The sequence below is a fragment of the Nansenia antarctica genome, assembly GCF_963989245.1.
Source record: "Nansenia antarctica genome assembly, chromosome: 7".
NCBI classification, from domain to species: Eukaryota; Metazoa; Chordata; class Actinopteri; order Argentiniformes; family Microstomatidae; genus Nansenia; species Nansenia antarctica.
Genome location: NC_137677.1, coordinates 7,515,617 through 7,541,154, shown reverse-complemented (window position 1 = coordinate 7,541,154; position 25,538 = coordinate 7,515,617). Strand labels below are relative to the sequence as shown.

Here is a 25,538-nt window from a genome sequence, read left to right as displayed (position 1 = left end):
GGTTCTGTTCTTGGGTTCAGATTTGAATCATTCAATATAATGGAACTTTTGGGGGCGGGGAAATTGTCCACAAGCTTGTTTTTCCATTGTCAGGCGATTCACAACAGGCTTCTGGTTTGAGACTTTGAGTCTTGTTAGTTTGAAGCTGTTTCATAACATAGAACATGTTATTGAAAAAGATGATTCTGTGAAAGTGCATTTCCTTTTAAACCCCCCTCCCCCCAAATAACAAGGAGTCTTACGATTTCAGATGTCTGGACTGAATGTCCTTGCTTTTATAAATAGAAAATCACCTGTCTGGACTTGATTTAGATCGACTTGTGATTGGAGATTTACCCTCAGTAGTGTTGCCAGTTAAAGTAAGCCACCTTGGTGATGGGCAGGTCTAAGTGGATCAGAACCTTGGCATGAGAACACCAAGGCTGCCACGTCCCTGAGCTGAGCCAGGTACACCCAGCCCCGGTGGCAGGGGATGAGTCCCTCTGGTCCTCATTAGGAACCTGGCAGACACTCTCTCTTCTCTCTGTCGGCTCACACAAACTGTAAAAAAAAGGATCTGATGGAGATGAGTTGATATTCTGTCAGAGTAGCCCCCGCAAGAAGAGGTGTGCTTGTGATTTAGATCAGGCTGTCAATGAGGTTAACCCACCCCCCCCCTCCCCCGCTTTGCTGTAGGTAGATTTCCCTGAGTGATGTCTATTGCAGTTATCTTGACTTTATAATGGTCTTGTTTTTTGTGTGGACTCAGGACACTGGCACGCCTGATGAGTCAACTCTGTTCTAAGGCAAGGGGGGATTGAGTCAGCTTGTCCTTCAGATTGTCTTCATATGTACACTTTGGAGCTGTTAAGATCTGCAGGTTGACAGTTCTAACTGACTGCTCAGACTACGCCACCATTTGAAAAAGGTGAGCAGTTGAATGTAAACCAACAGGGTCGCTAGGGTCATGCTTATCAAGCTATTTTTAGCTCTGGAATTGACCACACTGAGCCTTTTTCATGGGGCCCGCAAGGCAGCCCACAGGGCTGGTGTACTGTATCTCAGGCTTAACGAGATCCGGGGAATAATTGCAATTGTATCAGCATTTTCGAGTTGAAGTGCTATGCTTCAGCATTACAGGCAACCTGCATCTAAAGAGCAGTCCTTGATGTTGTTATGAGAACATCCAATGTTCACTTGGAACTCCAATGAGTTGCTCTTTTACGGTTTTGAGGTCACCAATCCTGTCTTTAGCACAACTTAACATAATCATTGTCCTCATCCTGCAGCTATTACTAAGTTATTGATCTGTGATGATGAGTAACAAAGGTAATGAGTGACTGAATCTGGTAAATATTCTGTCAATGTTTTACAGCAGAACTGAGTACTCATAAAAGACAGTTCCGAATGCTTCATTCTTTATCTGATGTACGATAAATTATGAAGTGCAAAAACAGTTGAGTTCTAGAATGTTACGAGTTGTAAGATCTGTCCTACAGGATGTTCCGAAAGTGCAGTCAAGTCCTTTTGGCACTCCAGTCCCCCAGAAAATACCGCCAGATATCTTTTTATTTCTTGTTCTTTTAAGATTTAGGATTGTATGATGTGTAAGAGTAAGTATAAAACAATAAAATCACAAAGTTTATTTTAAATTTACACTTGTCTTTTGTATTCATTTGCGCACAGCTGAGTATTTCTAACGGGACAGATAGGGTGAGGCAGAAAGGCAGCTCTTGGTTGCCAAGAGCATTTTTTCTTGCCTGGGTCCAGATGAAATGCAGGTTTATCCAATACAAAGCGAAACATTCCATCACTACCACCCCAACACCTGGAGTATATTCCATGGGCAATACTTATGGCGGTGTAACTTGCTGCTATACAGCTGTACCTTTTCCACAGTGCTTTTTTGTATTGCCTGTATTTTCTCTGGCTCAGCTAAATGCTTAAGAGACAAATGGGCTCTACTCTACACAATGTCACCAAATGTTCCGCTGAAATGGACGCTGGCTTTAGCGGGAATTTGCCATGAGAGCTGAGCCTGCCTGCCATACCCCGCTGAGTGTGAAACACCTACAGGCAGTCATGTCCATTATGTGTAGTTACCATGTCAGACGGCCCTGCCCACTGCCACATCAGCAGGCTACTCTTCTATGCGTCTCAGCATCTGCATCCAATTTACCTGAGCCTGACTCACACCAGTTTGATAGAAGCTAAGATTTGTTATCATGACTGAATTTGACCAACAAATTAGGTATCTTTAAATCTCCCCAAACGACCTCATATAGATTTGGAGATCATACACTCAGAATCAGATATAGACATTCTAAACATTTAGCACATAATAGAGCACATGTTTAGTCATGGAGGAGGGCTATGAAAGGAATATGTTCTTTAAAATAAGCTGAATCCTATCTTCTTCTGGAGAAGAAAAAGCAACACCCTTCCCTGAGTGCTCCACTACAGGAAATCTCTTCCCACCAGAAGAATGTCAGCCCTAGTCAGTCTCCTCCTTCAACCCTCCCCAAGCTCTTTCTCTTCCAGGACTCCTTCATTACTCCTGTATCCAAATGAAGTTTTACACTAGGGAAATATGAATCAGCGGGTTCTCAATAATGAGTTTCATTTATTCCACAGAAAATTATTTGTCCACTCATAAATCATGTAACTAGACTGTAAGGCCTGGTTGATCATAAGTCATGATTCATCTCAGATAAGATAAGCAGCATCAACACAATTGAATAGTTACTGCAAAGTGATGTGTCGCTTGTCAACTGGCCCTATTCAGAACACCGGTGGGTAAATCGTGAGCTTAGAATGATAAGGTTCTATCTCCGTTTAGGGTAGTTCAGAGATATTGAGCGTCAAAGTTTTTACATTCCATTATGTTTTGTGAGATGGAACCTTTGTATTTTATGAATTACTAACTCAAAAATGTCAACATTTTAAAAAAATAACACCACACAGGCATTAATAAACACCTAATGGATCAGATTATGTAAAAAAAACTCAATTTTGACAAAAATGGAGATAGAACCTTATCATTCTAACGTCACGTGTTGGTGTCTGGATACACTGTTGCTATTCGTGACTACTGGCGCCGTCACGTTCCACGTCATTTCCTGATACGAAATGAAACGGGAGCTCTAAGGGTGCGTTCGTAAACAACCCTTTGGAAATCTGATCAGCACTCACGGTTCCACCTCTCGTCCAATCAAACGACTCGGTCCCCTTTATGACGTCGAACCCAGTGTGCACTCCGGCGCTCTCATCTCTCATTTACGAACGCACCCGAAAACCGTAATGAAAACACTGCACAGACACATCCATGGATTTAACAAATGACAGTTAGTAACTTGTTACAAGCCAAGCTTATCAACCAACCAACTCAATACAGACTTTGACTGTTAAGGATGGGTCATTTGATTTGGACGCTCCGTTTTCAGGTTTGACCAACAAATGAGTTGTTCTTTCTGAGGCTTATCGGTTGTTTCACTGTCTGGATATCGTAGCTAACGATGCTAACTGGTCTAGCGGATAGATTCCTAAATCTAGGTTTATTTTGAAACGTCTCGCGAGATCTATCAAAAATAAGCCTGGATGTTTTTAGAGGTCTCGCGAGACTTTAGCGATCTGGGCTAGCGGATAGATTCCTGTGAGGCGTCTGGCTACTGGGACAGAGAAAGTGTTGACGTGTGTGTGGCAGTTTTGTCCTCAGTTTAAACCTAAGAGTTTATTGTTGTGTTGTCATTTTTTATGTAATCTTTTTGGCTTCTTTTGTCGTAGTTTAAACGTGTTTTCAGAGGCACCACTCGCCGCTAGGCTATCTATCTATCCCCTGGTTCCCTGCTAGAAGAAGGTCAGGAACATCATTCGTGACGTTAGAATTATAAGGTTCTATCTCAATTTTTGTCAAAATTTAGTTTTTTTTTTACATAATCTGATCCATTAGGTGTTTATTAATGCCCGTGTGGTAAATTTTGACATTTTTGAGTTAGTTAATTCATAAAATACAAAGGTTCCATCTCACCGAACATAATGGAATGTCAAAACTTTGACGCTCAATATCTCTGAACTGCCCTGAACGGAGATAGAACCTTATCATTCTAAACGGAGATAGAACCTTATAATTCTAAACGGAGATAGAACCTTATCATTCTAAACGGAGATAGAACCTTATCATTCTAAACGGAGATAGAACCTTATCATTCTAAACGGAGATAGAACCTTATCATTCTAAACGGAGATAGAACCTTCTCATTCTAAGCTCACGAATTGGTGACAGCCACTAACTAAAACTCGGGTTTTTCTGATCGCTCGGTCACTTAACCAGCTATGCGCAATGAGAGGCAAAGCAAGATGAAGCGTTTTCCCTCATTAGTTAGTCATTAGTTAGTCATTAGCTAAACCTGAGAAGGGAGACATTCCTCCCTCCTGAACCCCGAAGAAGTCACTCGATTCCCCGTCAACAATGATGAGAACAGAACAAGACAGAACTTAAGCCAATGATCGGAATGATGGATCTGGAGTGGACTTCATCATCCATACTGACACCCCCCCCTGTTATACTTTCAACATAACCTTTAGCCTTTCTAGTCAACTTGTCTTATTTGTTGTTGTTTTTCGCTGACAGGAGGTTTTATGGGACGTCTGGTGTGTTGTGTGATTGGGTTTGTTGCTTTCTTTTGGTGGATGAGCTTCCGGGATCTGTGAGTTGTTTTTGGAGAGCTGTGAGTTGTTTTTACTTTTTGGGATTTTCCTTTGCTTGTAAAAGCAATTTTTTTGTAAAGACTTTCCTCTCAACTCAAAAGAAAGCAGGTAGGCCAAACTATTGTGTTTATCTTCTGTAACTTAATGTGTCAGACAGGAGTAGCCTACATATTTTACACCTGACAAAATAATGATCAACAGTCATATTTTCCAACCATATACCATTCATGATAACTATACCAATTGATCTAGTCGGTAAATTAAAATTGTTCAATGTCTCTGAGGAGTTGTTTTGAAATTGTATCAATGTATACAATCAGTGACCCTCTGCCTCTCCCCTCAAAGTGGACGATGAATGGCCTATCTATCAGTGAGCTATGTTGCCTGTTCTGCTGCCCTCCCTGCCCGAGCCGAATCGCCGCCAAGCTCGCCTTCCTGCCCCCTGAGCCTACGTACGCCCTCCTGCCTGACCCGGAGGCAGGGGCCGCTGCCCCCGGGGCCACAGGGCCCACAGGACTGCGGGCCCGGAGTAGCGGGACGGGCGGAGCGGCGGGCGGGGCCGGTGGAAGCAACGGCCCTGCGGAGGGGAGATGGAAGCTCCACCTGACAGAGCGAGCGGAGTTCCAGTACTCCCAGAGAGAGCTGGATGCCACGGAGGTGTTCCTCACCCGTTCCAGCCGGGGCAACAAAGTGGGCTGTATGTACATCCGCTGCGCCCCCACTGCCAGGTTGGTTGGTCTCAACAATAAATGTTCTCTGTGTCTGTTTTACCTTTTGTGAAGTGAAGTGAAGTGAAACTTTATTTATATAGCGCCTTTCGTACACGGATGCAACTCAAAGCGCCTGCTTTTTTGCCTGCTTATAGATCTGTATACTATGAACTTTAGTGTCATTTACTCCTCTGACTATTGTTCTACATAAAGTACGAACAAATCCGGTACGGGGACCAGACCACCACCACCACTGCACCCCCCTGTTGCTCTGGGGGCCATAGATACAGTACAGATCTGGGACTATCCGGGTTATGTTCCCTTGGCAGTTTTCAGCCCTTTGTCTCTGACTACGTGTCCCACTTCCTCTGATGAATTCCCCTTTTTCCTGTCCTCGTCTCCTCCTCTCATTATGTCGCTCTTTTTCCAGTTGCCCGTGACTTCTTTTTCTTACTTCCTCTATTTGCTTCCCTGTTGCGTCAGCTGTCTTAAACCGTGCTCTCTTCCTGCTTCCCTCATTGCATTGTCATCTCTTTTCGACCTTCCCTCTCTTTCTTATTCCAACCCCGACGACTTACGTCTTCATTTTTGTAATTTATCTTGGTAATGTGATATCGGTGATGGCTTGCTTTGTACTCTTGGGCCTGAAAGTGAGATATCATACAGAAGTATCAGTATTTGTGATGTGGCTTCAGGTATTTGCTGTACTTATTTGGCTTTCATTCATGGATTGAATTGTTTAAAAAGACATGGACTGGGTCATGTTACACTTGATGTGGTGCTAGTGTCACACAAGAATGCAATCTAGACGCAATGTGGCACTCACTGTTCAGTTATATTTTCAGTGAAAAGCCCAAGAGCATAGACTTCACCTGTATGGGTTTACAAACGACACCATGATGATAGAGGCTAGGGAATAGGGTATCCGATGGCTTTTTATTCATGAATACAAGTTCTGCTTTCCATAGCACAAGAATATTGCCCGAGGTTTAACAGCAACCAGGGTATTCATATCAAAGGCCTACAGATCAGGTAAAAAAAAAGCAGAACAATTATGAAGCCACTTGGCTTAAGTCCAGGTCAGGAAACTAGTCCTCTCTCAGTGACCATCAACAGGTTTCTTTAGAGAGATTAAAGAGATTTGCCGGGGTTGGTAACCTTGCATGCCATTTTAGTAAAGAGTAAGACATGTAAGAAACCTCTAGCTTAATTTAACTAGCCTATCTCTCTCTCTCTCTCTCTCTCTCTCTCTCTCTCTCTCTCTCTCTCTCTCTCTCTCTCTCTCTCTCTCTCTCTCTCTCTCTCTCTCTCTCTCTCTCTCTCTCTCTCTCTCTCTCTCTCTCTCTCTCACTAGGTTCACCGTCTTGTTCTCCCACGGCAACGCAGTGGACCTTGGTCAGATGAGTAACTTCTACATCGGCCTGGGCACGCGCATCAACTGTAACATCTTTTCCTACGACTACTCCGGCTACGGAGTCAGCACAGGCAAACCCTCAGAGAAGAACCTGTATGCAGACATCGATGCTGCCTGGCACGCCCTGCGCACACGGTACGGCCCCAGAGATCCCATGCACAGTCCCAGAGTGGCTGACGCCCTGACCCCATCACTGTTGGAATGCACTGATAATGGCTGCCTTAATGGCTGCCTTAATGGCTGCCTCCTTGTGGTTGTGTTTCTGTGACCTATGTGTCCATTCTGGTGTTCTTCATAATAATACGGTAGTACTAATAATAATTAGAGATGCACCAATAGCACTTCTTTTTTTTCAGACCAAGTACAAGTACTTACATTTGGGTACTTGCCGTTATCGAGCACCGATACCGAGTACTTAATAATATCATTATAGTTCTGACAATGACTTTAAAAATATGTTTTATTTTCATCAGCTGTTCCTCACTTTCTGACTGTAACAAGTTAAATATGTGACCGGGTCTGTTGTTTTGGTCCTCAAGCCGGCGAGGATTGTTTTTTGCAGATCGTAAGCTTTCAAATGATGTGTCATACATTGAAATCTGAACATAGCTGTAGAAGATATGCTTATCTTGGTACACCTCAAACCAAATAACTTAGAAAATTGCTATTCAAAACAGATGCTTTTGCTACCATCGCATTGGTATTAAGCTAGTAGCTAACAAACAACATCGCATGTATGTAACTATCTAACTGCATGTTAAGCACATCACAAAATGCTGAAAGACCATGAACAAAAAGCTAAAAGAGCAAAAAAAACAACAACTAGATGATCACACAGTCCTTGCCTTTGAACAGTCCTTGCTTTTCAGTTTGTTTACAAGCCGTGTTTCACTAACACTCACCCGAGGACAAAGCAGGAAGGCAGACGATACAGTGAATCACAAACAAGCTGAATTCGAAAGTATTTAGTGATCCTAAAACTGTTTCACCAGACCCTGTCACATATACAGAACTTAGCTGAGCAGGTTGCAGTCTGCTCTACTTTTGTCATCATCATCGCTTATCCTAAAAATCTCTCCAAACTGCTGACATTGATAATAATAATAATAATATATTACATTTGTATAGCACTTTCTCATGGCCGCAAAGTGCTTAACAAGAATATGGAAAATAAATATAGAAAAGATATAGGAGGACGGTCACAGAACATGCATAACATAGGGCCCCTAGATAAAATTGCTCCCAGTGAGCGGGCCAGCGGCATGGCAGCTTGCCGCCATTGGTGTGTGAATGTGTCTGTGAATGTGTGAATGAGAGGCCGTTGTAAAGCGCTTTGGAGCAGCAAAAAAGGCGCTATATAAGTGCAGTCCATTTACCATTTAGACACATCTTCTCATTGTGTGGGTACAGTACCACTGCACCACCGTACTGCTCTGGGGGCGGGACAGGGAGACGGCTGTGGGCCGGCTCTATACATCATCATGTCAGGGACGTCTGTGCAATCAGTGGGAGGTGTCACCTTGGAGAAGAACGGGGGGGGGGGGTTCACTCAAGGACAGGCAAGTGTAATGGACAATCTCATTAGTCGTGATGGGGTGCTGTATTATTATTGCTGCCTCTCGGCCGCCCTTGAATAAGCCTAGTCGTGTTAGAACTCTCAAGAGTTCTGGGTTTGTTTTGAGGACATAGTGTGCGTCCTCCCATCCCTGTTCTCATGGTTCGATCACTTACTTACTCAACCTTACGCGTACATAAAAGTATTAGAGGGGTTAGAGGAGCGCTTCTGGGCTAGATGCCTTTTGAACTTCCTGAGTCTCTTTGATGGTAGGGGTTCAAACAGGCCGTGGTAGGGGTTCAAACAGACCATGGTAGGGGTTCAAACAGACCACGGTAGGGGTTCAAACAGACCGTGGCTGGGTTTGCGAGGTATCCTTGATGATGCCTGCCGCCCTACGCCGACACCGGTCTGCCTGCAGGGGCTTGATGGTAGGGAGACTGAGTGTTCTGTAGGGTGGGGACGGTAGGGAGACTGAGTGTTCTGTAGGGTGGGGACGGTAGGGAGACTGAGTGTTCTGCCGTACCAGCACTGGAGTTCCTCCTATCCCCTCCTTTTGTAGGTTGATTTGTAAGACGTTGGTTTCCGTTACCGTGACCTAACTCAAGAGCTTGTTGTCGTCCCCTCGTGTTGACCAGGTATGGCATCAGCCCAGAGAACATCATCCTGTACGGGCAGAGCATCGGCACGGTGCCCACCGTTGACCTGGCGTCACGGTACGAGTGTGCCGCCGTGGTCCTGCACTCCCCCCTCACCTCGGGGATGAGGGTGGCCTTCCCCGACACGAAGAAGACCTACTGCTTTGACGCGTTCCCCAAGTGAGTACAACATCCATTCTTGGGTATTCTCTTTTATTTGAGGCATGGCGTTCGCTAGGTAGCTAGCCTGAATGGTCTGAATAAGTTATAATACAGTTTCTCTACTGTTCTTCTAGCATTGTGACTGCCAATGGCCCCTGGTCCTAGCATAGATTTGTTTTTCTTATCATGACTGATGTATTGATGATTCGCTTAACTTCGACAAATGTTCTTGTTGTTGTAAGTCGCTTTGGATGAATGCGTCTGCTGAATGTCTAAAATCGAAACGGAACACTGTTTCTCGGGCCCCGGAGTTGCCCTTTTACTGGCTAAAGAGTAGTCTGCAATTAGGTCTGGAAATACCACCTGGCTGACGAGCAGTGAGAAGTGGAGATGATTGTTAAGTTTGGGTCCAGCCCGTACGCCGACACGCCTGCTTCAACTCAATCAAGGTCAATCCAAATCCTTTTTTCGGAGGACGAATTCGGGGGCCACTTCATCTCCGCCTCCGCTCCGACCGCTTGTCAGCCAGTTGGCATTTGCAGATAATTGCCGACTTATAACAACAGCCGGTAATTGCAGGACTAAGACATCACGTCAGTGGCGAAGGGAAGGGCTGACATCCCCATTCAGATCGATGCCTTGGTGTTGGTTTCTCTGCGTTTCTCTTGTCAGTTGGGCCTAGAGATGGGAATCAGCCTTCTGTTATCTTTCAGCCTTCTGTCATCTTTCACACAGGAGAGCTTCTGATAATGTCGGGCAATGCCAGACATTCTGACTCCCTGTCATTTTGAGAAGATCATATCATCACACTGATGTATGTGAGTGACTGTAGGCGTACGCGTTGGGCTGCTGACATGCAGGATTAGTGAATAGGACCAGAGAACCAGTCTCAACCCTCCCAGTCCAGTGCCAGGCAGTGCTAGCATAGGAGGAGTAGGTGGTGGTGGTGGAGGAGGGGGGGGGGGCGTAGCGGGGATGCCTCTGGTGAAAGCCTCTAGTGTTCTCCTCCACCGCCTCTGGGTGGGCACTGGGTGCCTCCCTCTGCCTCCCAGCTGGTTCTCCTACCCCACACGCCACACACTGGACATCCAGCTCAGAGTGGCCTGGGGGTTGGGGGGGGGGGACATGGAGAAGCCCTGGAGAGCACTCACCATCTGAACCACTAGATGACAAGAGCCGAGCTGGGAAGAGAGATTAACAGTGCCGTTAATCGTTTTAATGTCTTTGATAGACAGAGGTTTCAGTCGCTGTTAGGGGTGTATGAATACTGACTTTACCCAGCCTGCCTCACACTGATATTTGATTTCTTTCTTTCTTTCTCTCTCTCTTCTCTCTCAGCATCGAGAAAGTGTCCAAGATCACGTCACCGGTCCTGATCATCCACGGGACGGAGGACGAGGTGATCGACTTCTCTCACGGGCTGGCCCTGTTCGAGCGCTGCCCCAAGGCCGTGGAGCCCCTGTGGGTGGAGGGGGCGGGCCACAACGACATAGAACTGTACAGCCAGTATCTGGAGCGCCTGCGTCGCTTCATAGGCCAGGAGCTGGCAGCGACGCAGCACACCTGAGTCTCCCATAGCAACCCATAACAACCACCACCACCATCCACCTCCATGGGGGTGGGGGTGGTCTGTCTCGGGGGGGGTTTGTGTAGAGGTACAGGGGGCTCTCTGAATAAATGATCCTTGACATGTTTGGGCGATGTCGTCTGGATGCTCACACAGCCCTGTCTTCTGTTCTGCTTTCATCTTCCCTCACCTGTCACCTGTCACCTGCCCTAGTCAGGGAACCTCTGTTTTACCATCCCCGCCCCCCCTCCCCCCCGGGACAGTGCAAGGAAGCTATCCAGGCCATGGGTCTCTACCTCCAGCCTGTTTTATTACATCGTCTGTCTGTCTGTCCATCCGTCCGTCCATCTGTCTCAAGCCCCTTTCATAGCCCCAGGCTAACAGTCTTACAGAGAAACGTACTGTCGTAAACCTATTTTTTTGAGAAGTTTACAGATTATTTTCCAAACAAGGGCAAGTCATTGTGATGAGGTTTTTCTTTCTTTTTTTTCAAAGCACTGACATTTTGGCATTTCATTTGGATGGGGGGGGGGGGGTGATGTTTACCATTTTCTCTTTCCTAACTCAGTGATGACATTTAGCCACTACTCTACAAATCCTGTGGTATTGACCCATACAACTGGGTACTGTCTGACAGCAGGATTGTTGCTTTTGCAATCTCTCGTCTCTTTTTCTATCTATTTTTCTCTCTCTCTCTCTCTCTCTCTCTCTCTCTCTCTCTCTCTCTCTCTCTCTCGTTTGTTTACAACGTTTAAGCAGTCTAATAGTATGTCTATTTATAGTTTGTATCATAGACAGACGTTTTAATTTTAGATCATTTTCAAAGCATTGATTCATTAACTGGCCAACATCGAAGGCATGAGTGATCTGATAGACATGTTTACCTACTAGGTTCTACACTACAGAGATACTACAATGGACTTTATAGACATGTTTACTTTATAGTTATATTTTAGCGAATAGGCCTGAGATTCTGGCGTACCTTCAACAACACTAAGTCAATGTAAAGCACTAGACAACTGAATGCGCATGTATGCCACTCTATTACTAAACTGGGTCACCTGTTGTTGGATCAAGCTGTTCTGCTGGTTGAAGCAACTGAATTTGCCGCTTAAGATCAGGATCAAATTGAACGTAATAGCCAAATTCTCCCTTTTGAAATATAATTAGCTTAGACAAAGGGGTAAATTGAACAGCCTTGTAAACATTAAAAATACATACTTGTTCTTTTTGCTGTACAATGAGAGGAGACAGGGTGATGTAACTACTGGCTTCTGGGTTTCCACTCTAGAACACTGGTATAGCTTCTACATTACTTATGATCATTAGCTCTCGTCTAAGTCTGGGGGAAATATCATTTAAATAGAATACATAAGTGCTTTGAACACAAGACGTGCTCTATTTTGTCATTCATTAGAGTTAAAGCTTTGCAATAGAAATCGACTGATTCTATAAATGTTGTTGCTGTTTGGTGTTTTATTTTGCTGGTTGGCGATATTAACATGATGCATCACACAACTGACCCTTGTCAGTGACTTCATCCTGTGTGCCACACATTCAGACAGACTTATTATTTCACCATTTCTGACCAACTGTGTGTGAGTGTTGCCTTCTCTAGCTGGACATACTACCAGAGTGGCATATTAGAATAGACTTTAATTATGTTTCATAATCATTCTAATATGCCTCTCTGGGGTCCACCACTCACTACATGGCGGAGTTTTCTTAATGTCGTTTCGGGTGGGAGTATCGCGGCTTAACTTGTAAATATCAACCAAAGTTTAACAGGAAATATTCTATATTCGACAAAGCATACTCCCTTATATTGGTATCTTCATCAGAACCAAAGATTGTGCGTTCAAGCAGAAGTCCACTGCCCAAAGTAGCGTACACAGGTTCTCCTTAACGGTCCCCACGCAGATGGGACCTACACCTGTGACCTGTGCACCATGACTCAGGCAGGATAGGCTGCTGTTCAAGCTGTTTGAAGCTGGGTTTGGGACAGCTTGAGCCTGTTTACCCCCTGTCGATGCACAATAACAATTGTATAGAGAAATACAAGCAATATAACAGAGCTGTGTGTCAGGCGGAGAATAGCATGTGTGTGTGTGGGAGGTGAAGGACTGGGGAGTGTGAGAGGGGTCCCTACACACACACACACACACATTCAGAGCTTTGATGAAAAGAAACTTTAAATTATAGAAATGTATTTTTTTTATTATTCAAATGTACGTGTACTATATTACATTGTTTTGTGTGCAGATCTCTTGATTTAATGGGATGGGGTTTGTGTGTCATTGTATCCAGTTATGCATTGTTCATTATTTACAACATGTTATTTTTCGTTTTAAAAAAAGTTTTTTCCCCCTTATTTTCTCCCCCCCCCCCCCCCCCAAAAAAAAGAAATATATATATAATAAAAAATAAAATCATAAATTGATTAAAAAAAAACAATGTCTCCGTCTCTTGTCTGTTCTCTATAGTGTGGTTTCTCATGGTGGGACAGTGAGAAAACCAGGCTTTGGGGAACATGACTCCAGCCATCACCGTCAGTTCCCATGTATCTGTTTTCCAGCTTTGCCATTCTTGTAAATAAAGAAGAGAACTTAGGGCTGCCAAGTTTCACCAAAAGTTTGGAGTGAGATTTTTTAGCGGTGGAGCGACCCAAAACTGTGCACGTTTTGGCAGCGGCGGCCCCTCTCTCCCACCCAATTATTTGTACTAGTTTCCTGCAATTTTACATGTTGTTCATAATAAACCAGCACAAGAAATTAAAATAATTTACATTTTATAAAAGACGACAAAAATTCAGACAATATCATATTTATGAATGTTAATAAACAAATACAGTAGCCTACAGACTCTAAAAGAAAATTGGGCTCCATCAACAGGACTCATGGTCAGCAGCAGAAAGACCCTTGGTCATCATCTTATATACAGTGCATTGCTCATACCGGTAGATGGCTATCATGTTATACAGTACACATTTTTTTTAGGGACCCCCAATTGTTGTATTTGTATTGTAAATTGTAATTATTATTATTATTAATGGATTTAAGGTTTTTACTTTTGCCTGCATGCGGCTCTGTCAGTATTGATTGATTGATTGATTGATTGACTGAGAATGTTCATTATGTGAAGCGCATTGAGTTGCATCTTGTAATGAATGAATGAATGGACTTTATTGTCATTGCTACAGTACAGGTACCAAACAACGAAATTTAGGAGGGGTGGCTCCCCTGGTGTTAGGAAAGAAAAAAAAAAAAAAACACTTTTAGAAAAAAGGTAAGGTAAGGAGTTGGTTTACATAAATAAAGGCTATGTACACAATCCACTGTAAGAAATGCGCTATACAAATAACATTTGATTTGAATTTTTTTATTTTTATTTTTTTTCTCCTCTCTTTTCTGAGTCTTTTTCTTTCTTTTTTCAAACACGGTGTAAATGTGCTAACCCAAACCCTAAACACTTAAAGTAGGGAACTTTGGATTTCTTCTTCTCCTCTCTTTTCTGAGTCTTTTTCCATTTTTTTCAAGCACGGAATAAGCCCAAACCCAAGCCTAACCCAAACCCTAACCCCAAACCTAACCCTAACCACTTAAAGTAGGGAACTAGGGATTTCTTCTTCTCCTCTTCCTTTTCTGACTTTTCCCTCATGACCTCCAACTGCAGCTTCAGCTCCGTGCTCTGGACCTCCTCCTGCTGCAGCTTGGTCTGGGAGAGGGAGAGCTGCTGACGACAGGTGACCAGGTCGATGGTGACCATCTTCTGCGCCTCCACCTCCGCCCTGCTCCTCTCCTCAGCCTCAGCGGTGCGCTGCTCCATCTGCACCTGATGGGAGTTTAAAGCTCTCTCCTTCTCCTCCAGCTTCTTGGCGTCAGCTAGGGCCTGCAGATGGGTGGCTGTGAGGGAGGCCTTCTCCTTCCCCCACTGGTCTTTGTCCTCCTGGAGCTTGGTGCGGGCCTCCTCCAGGACCCTGATCTTGTCCTTTGCCTCCTTCACCTTCTCCAGGTCGGAGTTGTTGTTGCGGAGGAGGCTCTTCTTCTCCTTCTCCATATTGTGGAGCTTTTTTTGGAGGGCGCTCTCCCTAAGTTGGCTCTCCATCACCTCCTCCCTGCAACGCCCCAGAGCCTCCTCAGCTGCTGCCTTGGCCACCAGGGCCTCACTCTCCAGGACTCTGTTGTACCACCACCACCACCACGACCTGTCCTCTGTATATATATTATATAAAAAAATATATCAAATTATTTATCAAATACATTTTGTGAATATATATGGTTACTTTCTCGCCTGAAAACATATTAAAACTTCATAAAATGACATATTAACACTTGTAGAGCCAAATTACAGCTTTTAGCCAATGGCGGCCAAAATTGAGGATTTAAAAACGGAGGGTTTTGCTTTGCTCGCTGATTGGCTAATGTCTTCTTAGTAACAGCTAAGTTATAACTTACACCACTAGGGGTATGTATACATATTTAGTAGTTACTAAGCTCTACGTCATAACTAGTGTGCTTGGTGCAACCCATTCAAGTTTAGTAGTGACTAAATCTTGATTTAGTAAATACGCTATAACTAGGGTTATTTTGTACTTAGTAAGAGGTGGTGCAACCCTAGCCAGGCTTTGAGCATTGCACTTTCACAGCTCATTACCCCTGCCACTGACCTGGAAAAGGTGATTCAATGATGGAAATTCTCCCGATTGACAAACATTTCACCATGTCTGTAATTACCTTATAAATATCTCCTCTACATTCACAGAATACTTAAGATACATCAACATCCTTGAAAAAACACTGTTTTAACCAGAGTGTGTGAGGCAGTCAAGCATTTCCAGAGCACCATTTCTCTGCATTAATAAAATGATGAGGTGAGCCTCCTCTGTGTTCACTTAGAAAAAGAGCAGGGAGAGAGACTTCGACAGTACACCTGGAGTTACTTACCAAGCTGCACATAGTTGTAGGGCACATAGCCCGTGATGTTGGCGGCATTGCGCACCTTCCACCAGGCCATGTGGGAGTCGTCCAGGAGAACGAGACGCTCGTTTTCCCGGATGTCAAGTTCATGGTCCTTCTGTGCCGTGTAATCACACTGGGCTATAACAATCACCTCCTCTGTCATTTTTCCTGGAGTCCCCCTTGGTGGTTCCTTCAGTTAAATCTGATAAAGGAAAATAAAATGCTAATGTTCTACTCTTCAATATCTAGTTTCGTAGACAGCTCGAACCTTTTTCGAAAAAAGGCGCTTCCCCCCCCCCCCCCCAAAAAAAAAAGACGTCAAGTGTGAACACCCCCTTAATCACCATTAAAAAAATACATTTTTGGAAGATTTTGTCTTACATGTGTCAACATACATGTCCCATATGTATTATAGTAAATGTTTGTGTTGCTGCGCTCTGTGTAGAGCGCGTTATAGGTGATACAACCATCCAACCTATATTGTAGGCTAGTATGCAAAGTTTTGTTACGTTTCTGTGCGTACTATGAAATCTAATCCTGCCGGCGCCACCACACACAATGGTAACTAGCTAACTTCGGCTAACTCAAGTAGCGAACACAGGCGCTTACCTTGCTTGTGTCCCGTGTTGCTACTTCTGATGCCGCAGGTCAACTGAGCTGAGAAACTGGCGCGGGGGTTTTTATAGACGACATTTGATTGTGACGTCAAATGTCCTCTCGACTGTTATGATTATGACGTCATCCTGCATGTTTTCTGAACATTCTGATCTCAGGAGCTCAGGAGTTTTTTTTAACCATTTTTTATTTTTTATTTTTTTTAAACAATGATAATAATACAAATAATAATATTAAAAAGCCCCATATCTATTCATCTCTCATTCTGATCATTAAAGCCCTCGAAAATAATATGATATCATCCAAATATCATCATGATCAAAATGCAGGGTTCCCACGGGTCCTTGAAAGTTTGTGAATTTGAGAAAAAATAAATATATGTTTTTTGTTTTAGAGAGGGAGAGAGAGAGGGGAATACAATCTAAACTTGTTAACGTAATGTTAGTAAATATGCTCCGTTGCGCTGTCTGCATGTCTCTCCCGCTATCTGAGTCGCACCACGCACAAGTCAAGTCAAGAGTCACTTTATTGTCCCATCACTGGGAAATTTGTATTGGGCTTACACCCCACAGCAGCCAACAAAGAGCAACAGACAACAAAGAGCAACAGACAATACAGAATATTAGCACACAAACAGAAGGCGGACCTGATTAAAACAAGAGTGGAAATAAAATGATAAGCAAGATAAGTTACATTCATCTGGTGCAGTTTAAAAGTTTAACAGAAACGGGAATAAAAGAATTTTTAAATCTATTTAATCTAGCGCGGGGGACTCTGAACCTCCTCCCAGAGGGCAGCAGTTCATACTCTGCATGTAGGACATGGGAGGGATTCATGAGAATTCTATTAGCCTGTCTGAGAGTAGCCTGTTCAAAAATAGACTGCAGGGATGAGTGGTCTTTCACCCCTATGATCTTCCATGCAGTCTGTATCAGTCGGACCAGTTTGGACCTTAGTTTTACAGATAGGTTACCAAACCAAGATGTAATGCCGTATCTGATGAGACTCTCTAAGACAGACTGGTAGAAAAGTAGCATAAATTTTGGGTCAACACCATGAACTCTAAGGCGGCGTAGGAAGTGTAGTCGTTGTTGTAATCTGCTACAAAGGCTGTCTACATGAGTGCTCCAGGTGAGTGAGTTATCAATAAAAACCCCAAGATATTTGTAGGAGGCGACCTGAGAGATGGATTGTTTGTGGATGACCACAGGCCTGTGGTCCCCAACACCTCTGGGGTCGAACACCATCTCCTCAGTTTTCTTAACATTTAAAACCAGGCAGTTAACATCACACCATTTAACAAACCTCTGGATTTCAGAATAATAGTCATTTAGGTCACTGTCCTTTTTGATTAAAGCAAGGATGGCAGTGTCATCTGAAAATTTTATGATGCGGTTGCTAGGGTAGGTGCTTCTGCACTCGTTTGTGTATAAAGTAAAGAGCACAGGGGAACTGACTATACCCTGAGGAGCACCAGTGCTTATGGTTCTGGGTTCCGAAAGAGTGCCATTAACACTGACCCGCTGTGTGCGGTTAGTTAAAAAGGAGTGATACCATTTTATAATGAGGGGGGGGACATTAAGCCCATTTAACTTCTCAATTAAAAGGTGCGGCTGTATCGTGTTAAAAGCAGAACTGAAATCGCGCCTCAAGGACATCCCGGTGCAGGTTAAGTTAAGCGGCAGCAAGCAGCTGTAGCTCTGCCTGGCAAATGTACATGTCAGGATGTGTGGCTCACTAAAGACATTTACAAGCAATGGATTTTCGGGTGCGCCGTCACCATAATGTAGGGTGTCCAGTGAAGTATTAAAGAGCCATGAGAGTAGATGAGAAGAGGCAAGGCAAGGCAAGGCAAGTTTATTTGTATAGCACATTTCATACAACAGGGGCAATTCAAAGTGCTTTACATGCATTATTTTAAAAAATACAGCAAGAGGAGCATAGGAAAATAAAAATTACAATGAATAAAAGCAAATATAAGAAGTAAATAGATAAAACATTTAAAAAGACAATAGTTAATGGAAAAAAGACATTGATAGAAGTGTTTGTGTTTAATCATAACTGGTGCAAAACATGAAGGTTTTTAGCTTAGATTTAAATATTTTAAGGGTTTGGGCCTTGATCACAAGATGATCACATGGTCAAAACACAGGTGTGTCCACATGGATGGCTTGATTAGAGCACAGAGGACCACAGAGAGCAGGACAACCCAACGTCTCCTAACTGGAATCCAACTATACCCTCTTACCTACTGGCCACAAAGACAGTCGAACGCATGATTCTTAATTAATTCTCATTCTTAAGTCCCTGTTTTTACACACAGTAGCCTAATTTACCATCCAAACTATTTTTTCTGTTTAGGGTTATTATTAGAGATGGTGTGAGATGCTTGCTTGGTGCATTTCATGAAATTAAACAGTTGTTTAATCTAATCGCAGTCCTCTAACGCCCCCAGCCAGTCGAATGGAGAGGGTGGCATGACATGATCACATGCGTAATTTTCTTCTCTTGAGAGAGAGAGAGAGAGAGAGAGAGAGAAAAGAAAAAAGAAAAAACCGGAGCGGATGCACTAACTGTTTGTGGTGAGCTGAGCCTTGTCAGTGAGCCCGTCAGTGAGCCTGTGTCAGTGAGCCCGTCAGTGAGCCTGCCCTGCGCTGCTCCCTCCATGTGTGACAAGAGGAAAGGGTTCGAGGACACACCGTTAACGTGGCTGAAGGTCGGCGGTCTCCATGGGAGGAGGGACACAGCACCAGTGAGCGGTCCGAAGAAACCCAAGAAGTGGAGAGCAAGTGGGGGGTGGGGGGTGGGGCTGGAGGGGCTTTATGTGAAGCTGAAAAAAGAAAAAGTCCGGATCATGGACGGCAAAGGGACATTAAAATTAGGTAATGTGCGTAAGCAAGTTGAATACTCGGCGTCGAGATTCGATCGTTTCCACGATCAAATTGACTCACGTTGAAATTGTATAAATCACTACGTTGACGTGGTTTTCTACGTACGACACGGGTAAGATCAAAATTCGATCTAAGCACGTTCTATGAATGAGGCCCCAGGTCTCTCTTCAGCAAGTCCACCTCCGCCCCTGCTCCTCTCCTCAGCCTCAGCTCTCTGCTGCTCCGCCTGCAGCAGGCTGGCCTTGGCCTGGGCTTGGCCTTTAACCTGGGAGGTTATGAGGAAGGCTCTTCTTCTCCCACCTAGCCTGGGCCACTTCCTGCTTAATTGCCTCCGCCTTTTTTGGTCTTGGCGACCTCGAGCAGGCTCGCCCTGGCCAGGGTTAGCCCCCTCCCCGCCTGGGCTTGGCCTGCAAGGGCCTGCAGGTGGGAGGTTATGAGGGAGGCTTTCTCCTCCTCTGACCTAGCTCTCTCCTTCGCCACCTCTTGCTTGGCAGCCCCCCCTGTCTGTGAGAGCTTGCGGGCAGAGACGGGCAATGAGACCGTTTCTCTTAGCTGTCTCTGCTTTTCGTCGTCTCGGTGACCTCAAGCAGGCTTGCCATGGCCAGTGTGGCCAGTTGGGGGTAGTCATGGAAACCAGCTCTATGCTAAGGTCTTTTTGGCTGTGAGTATGCAAATCCCCGCTGCCGGGCCGGTTAGAAATGCATTCTGGGATACTTCAGTGTGAACCGTCTGCTGGTAATGGCATACTTATTATGAACTTAGTAGGCAGTATGGAGTGTATACTCATTGAGTATGTATGTAGTATGCTAGTATGCCATTTTGCCATTTCGAACACAGCCATGGTGTCGGGGAGCCCAACAGATGGGCAATATTGAAATGATCTGTCTGTGTTGATTATACCAGTACTAGCCCTCTCCTCACGAGCCACTGAAAAGGAGGGGGATGTTACTCACGGCAGATGGGACCTAAGCCTTACTCCCCCTCCCCCGAACACACATACACAGTCACACACACACACACACACACACACACACACACACACACACAGACACAGACACAGACACAGACACAGACACAGACACAGACACACACACACACACACACACACACACCTCCTATCTCTGCCTCAATAGAATACATACATGAGTGCATTCACAGTCTCCCACACACAAATGCTGTTAGGACTTGGCATGGATTAAGGCAGATACAACAGCACTCCCCTTCTGCCAACCAGGCACAATATAGTTCATGTTTTGTGACCTATTGTAGCAGCACACAGACATAATAATTAATACTTGTTTTTATTTCCATGCAATCAACTTGTCAGTCAATTATTGGAATTTTGGTATCTTATGCTCGTCTAGGCAAGGGGTAAGGGGTTGGCCATAGACAGCGACCCTGGAGCAATTAGGGGTTCAGTGCCTTGCTCAAGGACACCTCAACACCTTGTTTCGGGTGTAGCATAAAACCCATTGGAAACACTTCACCCACCCTCCCTGAGACAAACCATACAAGCCCATACAACACCTCTGAAGTGTGTGTGTGTGTGTGTGTGTGTGTATGTGTGTGTGTGTGTGCGTGTGTGTGTGTGTGCGTGTGTGTGCATGTGTGTGTATGTTGGTGTGTGCCTAACAAGCAGACGTGTTGCTTACACTTTTGTCTGCACCCCAGGTGAGAAAGTCTGCCCGTACAGAGGAGCTAGCTGGCACGCCACCAGCGCGCCCACACAGGTGAGAGAAGCTTGCAGTGCCCGCTGTGTGACAAGCGCTTCACGCGCAGAGACCACCTGCTCAAACAGGCCTGCCGCCACCGGCAAGAGTGCAGGACAATAGATGATGTCATGTATGATGTCTATGGCCCCTGGCCCATGCTAGTGGAACTCTAGACCTCTGCTGACATATCATTTGATAAATAATAATATATTTGATATTTGAACATTAATACCATAAGTGCACAAGCAGTTAATGATGTGGAAATCCAATGGATTTCTCAATAGATGCTTTCTGGCTGCTATTTTTATGCTAAGTTATTCAGATAATACTTGTGTTCATCATTGCAAATATAATATATTTATATAAATTATTATGCACTCAGATGTTTCATTATCGGACTGAAAAAAGGAACATACTATACAAGGTTTCCACTATATCCCCTGCCAGGGCCGCTTGGGAGATATGCGAGGCCCTGTGCGAAGTCAGATTTGCGAGGCCTTTTTTTGTTTATGTTTTTTTGTATTGGAGGATTTTTTTTAATTTTTATTATTATTATTTTTAAAATTAGATTTAGATACACAATACATATGTATCCGAGGCCTTTTATAATGATGTAGGCTACTGTTATAACCGCGCGACACGCACGCACCGATATATTGCAAGAAATGCGCTCACATGCTGTGCTGATAGACAATAGCATATCTACTTATTTAGATAGTTTACAACCATGTTTGTTTCATTTCAAACCTTTTATACTCGTAAAGGATTAGGATGTAGGATAAAGCAGTCATCATACCCAACATTAAATACGCACAAGCCATTATTGACATGAATAGAGATGTTACTCACCACCATGTAGGCCTATCCTTTATGTTGAAAAGCTTACAGCAAAAGCAAAAAGACATGTCCCGTTTTTGAGAGTACACAAGCCACTTTCTTTCTATTTGTTTCCCATTTGGTAGTTTTCGGAGAAATAAAGTTTCACTAAAGTTCCTGTTCTCATTATTTTTAGGATAACTAAATCCAGGTTTCATCTTTGGGGGACCTCTTCTAATGATCACTTCTGTAACTGTAGAGTCCATATGTACCGGCCAATTTACCAGGATCATCATACATGACATATCTAACACCGTAGGCTCGTCTTGCGTTCCATCACTCTCAGCCCTGCTGCTGCTCTGAGTAGCTCCATCTTCCGCCTCCGTATCCTCTACTTCGCCACTCCTGACCATCATCACCTGGGGCTGGGCAGCCCCACTGCTGCCGGTGTAGCAGTTGTCCTCCTCCACCTCAGAGACATCATCTTTGCCTCTCAGGGGGGGCTGTGCCGTGCTACTACTAGCATTGCTAGTGCTAGCAGTAACGTTAGCTTCTTCGGTGCTAACGGGAGCCTCACTTGTTTTTAGAAATGTTTCGAACGAACCTCTAAGCGAGGCCCTGAAGCCTTCCTTTCTTTTATTTGTATTTCTTTTTTCAGCACCCGATTAACATTTTCTTCCTCGGTCTCGTTCCCTCTGCATTTTGTCCGTTGCACTAAGCAGTCACTATGCACAACAAGTGTCAACGCGCGGCCAAAAATTATTTTCACGTTTCACGTAAGGTGTCATAGGGGGAAATTACTTTTTTCTGTTGCTAAGAATCTCCCTGTCCTACAGGTATGCTAGATTTTAGATGTATGATTGACTATGATTATCACATGTGTGAACATTTAGAAATGTATTAAAGGCAAAAATAATAATATGGTCCCTTGCCTGGCGCTTTGGAGAGCCTCGCCAGCCAGGGTACAAAAAAAAAAAAAAAAAAAAAATTTTAATTTTTTTACCCTGCCTCACGCGAGGCCCTCCAAAGCGCGAGGCCCTGTGCCACCGCCCCAGCTAGCCCCCCCTTAAAGCGGCCCTGTCCCCTGCTACATGAGCTGTATTAACTGTTTTATGGACGTGGCTCTGTTTTGCCTACATTTGCCACTGAAATAATAGTGTATTTGCTCAAAATGTTTTTGTAAGATTTGAAATCCTTGAAACCGTTGCTTGTACTTGAATTGATAATAAAAAATATTAAAAGATTTGACAATCTCAACAGGACATTGTTTCCGCTTGTTAAGTCTGACGTCAAAAGTGACGTTTAGCCATTTCCGAGTCCAAACCAGAAATTCCCTGCACCAGAGTACCTGTGAACTACAGCGGTAGAATGACAGTTTAATCGTTTTTTAGACTCGGATCTATTCATACAACAAGGGACACAATACTTTCCCGTTTTCTCCATATTGTCAGGGTATTTGAGCCTCGGAAAAGCGCTATATAAATATAATTTATTATTATTATTATTTCGGCATTTCGAAGACAGCGCCTCAGCCAACGTTGGACCCGGAAACACGTCACGACTTAACAAGCGGGTAGAGGTTATTCTGTATCTAAGTGAGAAGAAATATCTCCAGCTCAAAATGAACTTGGTCCCTGTCCAGAAAGAAGAAGAATTATAAGGTTCTATCTCCATTTTGGTAAAAATTTAGTTTTTTTACATAGTCTGATCCATTAGGTGTTTATTAATGCCTGTGTGGTGTTATTTTTAAAATGTTGACATTCTTTAGTTAGTAATTCATAAAATTCCATCTCACAAAACATAATGGAATGTCAAAACTTTGACGCTCAATATCTCTGAACTACCCTAAACGGAGATAGAACCTTATAATTCTAAGCTCACGAAGTGTTGAGCATGTAGGGGCTAGGCGGGGCTGTTTTGGTAGGAAGTCGAAAGAACTTAAGTCCTCAGATTCTTAGGGGGCACAACATACACATAGGACATGAGAGCTAATGTAGGCTACAAAAACGCTTAAGTGATCATGAAACCAAGGGTAACATGAAGACAAGACATCTGTTATAGTAATGATAATAATTTATTTAGGTAGAGAATTCTTTGGCAGTAAAGAAGAAAACACAGAAACAGAGAGTTCACGAGGGAGAATTCACAAGTGCTACACGAGGATCAAGACGGAGAGAATCGACCAATCAACACGCTTCCTTCCAGCCCTTCCTTACGGCCCAATCACAGAACAGCGATACAGTCAGTGAGAACAGAAGAGTCCTGTGTTAGGTCGAGGAGGAGTGTTATTAGTGATGGCGTAGTGACAGTGTCGTCATAGTAGTACAATTGTGTGTCAGGCAGAGAGTGGAGAGCAGGGGGAGTGTTTATGGCACAGTTAGAGACCAGTGTCAGTGTGTGTGAGCTGGGCAGATGCAGGGCATTGGTGGTGTTACAGTAATGCTGGTTACGGCGACGATGTGTGTGTGTGTGTGTGTGTGTGTGTGTGTGTGTGTGTGCGCGCGCGCGAGTCAGAGTGTGAGTATGTGTGAGAACGGAAGCCCGGGGCTTATACAGGAGGGTGGAACAATACAGAAGGTTCAAAGCGAAATACATAGAGTAGACAGGATACTCTACGTTTGAACAAGTATGCAATCCTGACGGCACTATACAGCTCGACGATCTGAACATCTCACCCTGCTGAACACATCCCAAGATAAAAATAATTGAGTTAGTGTCTAAATTACAGTATTCCAGGCGTACGTGTCAGCTAATTTCATAGTGTCCTATTACCTAATGTCTCTGACTCTTGGGAGTCAGTGACAGGCCTAGTGCATAGGGGCTTGTTCAGTGTTCAGTGGAGGAGTGGGATATCCTGACTGTTGCAGCTAGAAATGGAATGAATAGAACTGACACAATACACAATTCCCTATTCTGCACGTCAGTGAAACAGGTCCTGTTCTACGTTGTATTCCTGTCTACATGATCGACTTCTATCTGAATATCCTGTGACATTGTTGCACAGTCCAGAGTAAGCCCTGGGACTCATTACTCTAATGGTTGTGACCTAAGCACTGGGTGGGGGCGGGGTGTCCTTCTGTCCTTCTGTCCTTCTGTCGGTCTGTCGGTCTGTCCCTCTGTCACGATTCTCCGAAAGCATCACAGTTAAACCAGGCACTGGCGTTTTTCTGACATCATAATCATCAGAATTCACATCATCATCATCTAAAAACATTCTGTCCTCGGTCATTCTCTCCAGGTTGATTTCTAGTTATGTTCTGCCCTGTGTCACAACAACATAAACAATATATATATAATATATATATATATATATATATATATCAAATAAAATAAAAAACTAAACAAAAAGAAACATACCGGTACTGTACTTCATTTTGTGCTAGAGGTGAAATGATGAGGGGCAGGTGACGACAGGAAGCGCGTCACTCCTTCCACCTGACCCACACCCCCTCCTGACGTCACTTACCCACTAGCAAGTGCAACTCTATCGGGTCTGCCGATCTAAACAGGCAGGTACTGTACATCCAGACCAATCCTTTGTCTCAACTACACCCTACAGATAAGGACAGCTAGTAAGCAAAATATCAAAAAAAGGGAAAAAAGACTTGTTAAAACCAAGTTGGAAATGAACCAATCAGACCGCCTCTATACTGGCGTTCGTCACGCAGCTCACAATATGAGAGGTGCAGTCCGCCTCTGTGGTACACACAGTGCACGCGGGGGAGGGGGGGGGGATGACAGAAACACACAGAAAGACAATGACATCATCAGAACACAGCTCCTGTCAATCATCACAGAGGACAGGAACGCAGGA

General features: G+C 44.1%; 1 protein-coding gene across 1 annotated transcript; it reads left to right on the top strand.

Annotated features, from left to right (window-relative positions):
• Window positions 1-4,322: 4,322 nt before the first annotated feature.
• Window positions 4,323-10,732, top strand: abhd17ab (abhydrolase domain containing 17A, depalmitoylase b; the record flags this gene model as incomplete). The annotated part of the gene is made up of 5 exons (XM_080537154.1): window positions 4,323-4,794; window positions 5,032-5,414; window positions 6,751-6,945; window positions 9,004-9,183; window positions 10,504-10,732. Exons 2-5 carry the CDS (start codon window positions 5,038-5,040, stop codon window positions 10,730-10,732), a joined length of 981 nt encoding a protein of 326 aa, XP_080393280.1. The 5' UTR covers window positions 4,323-4,794; window positions 5,032-5,037.
• Window positions 10,733-25,538: the final 14,806 nt, after the last annotated feature.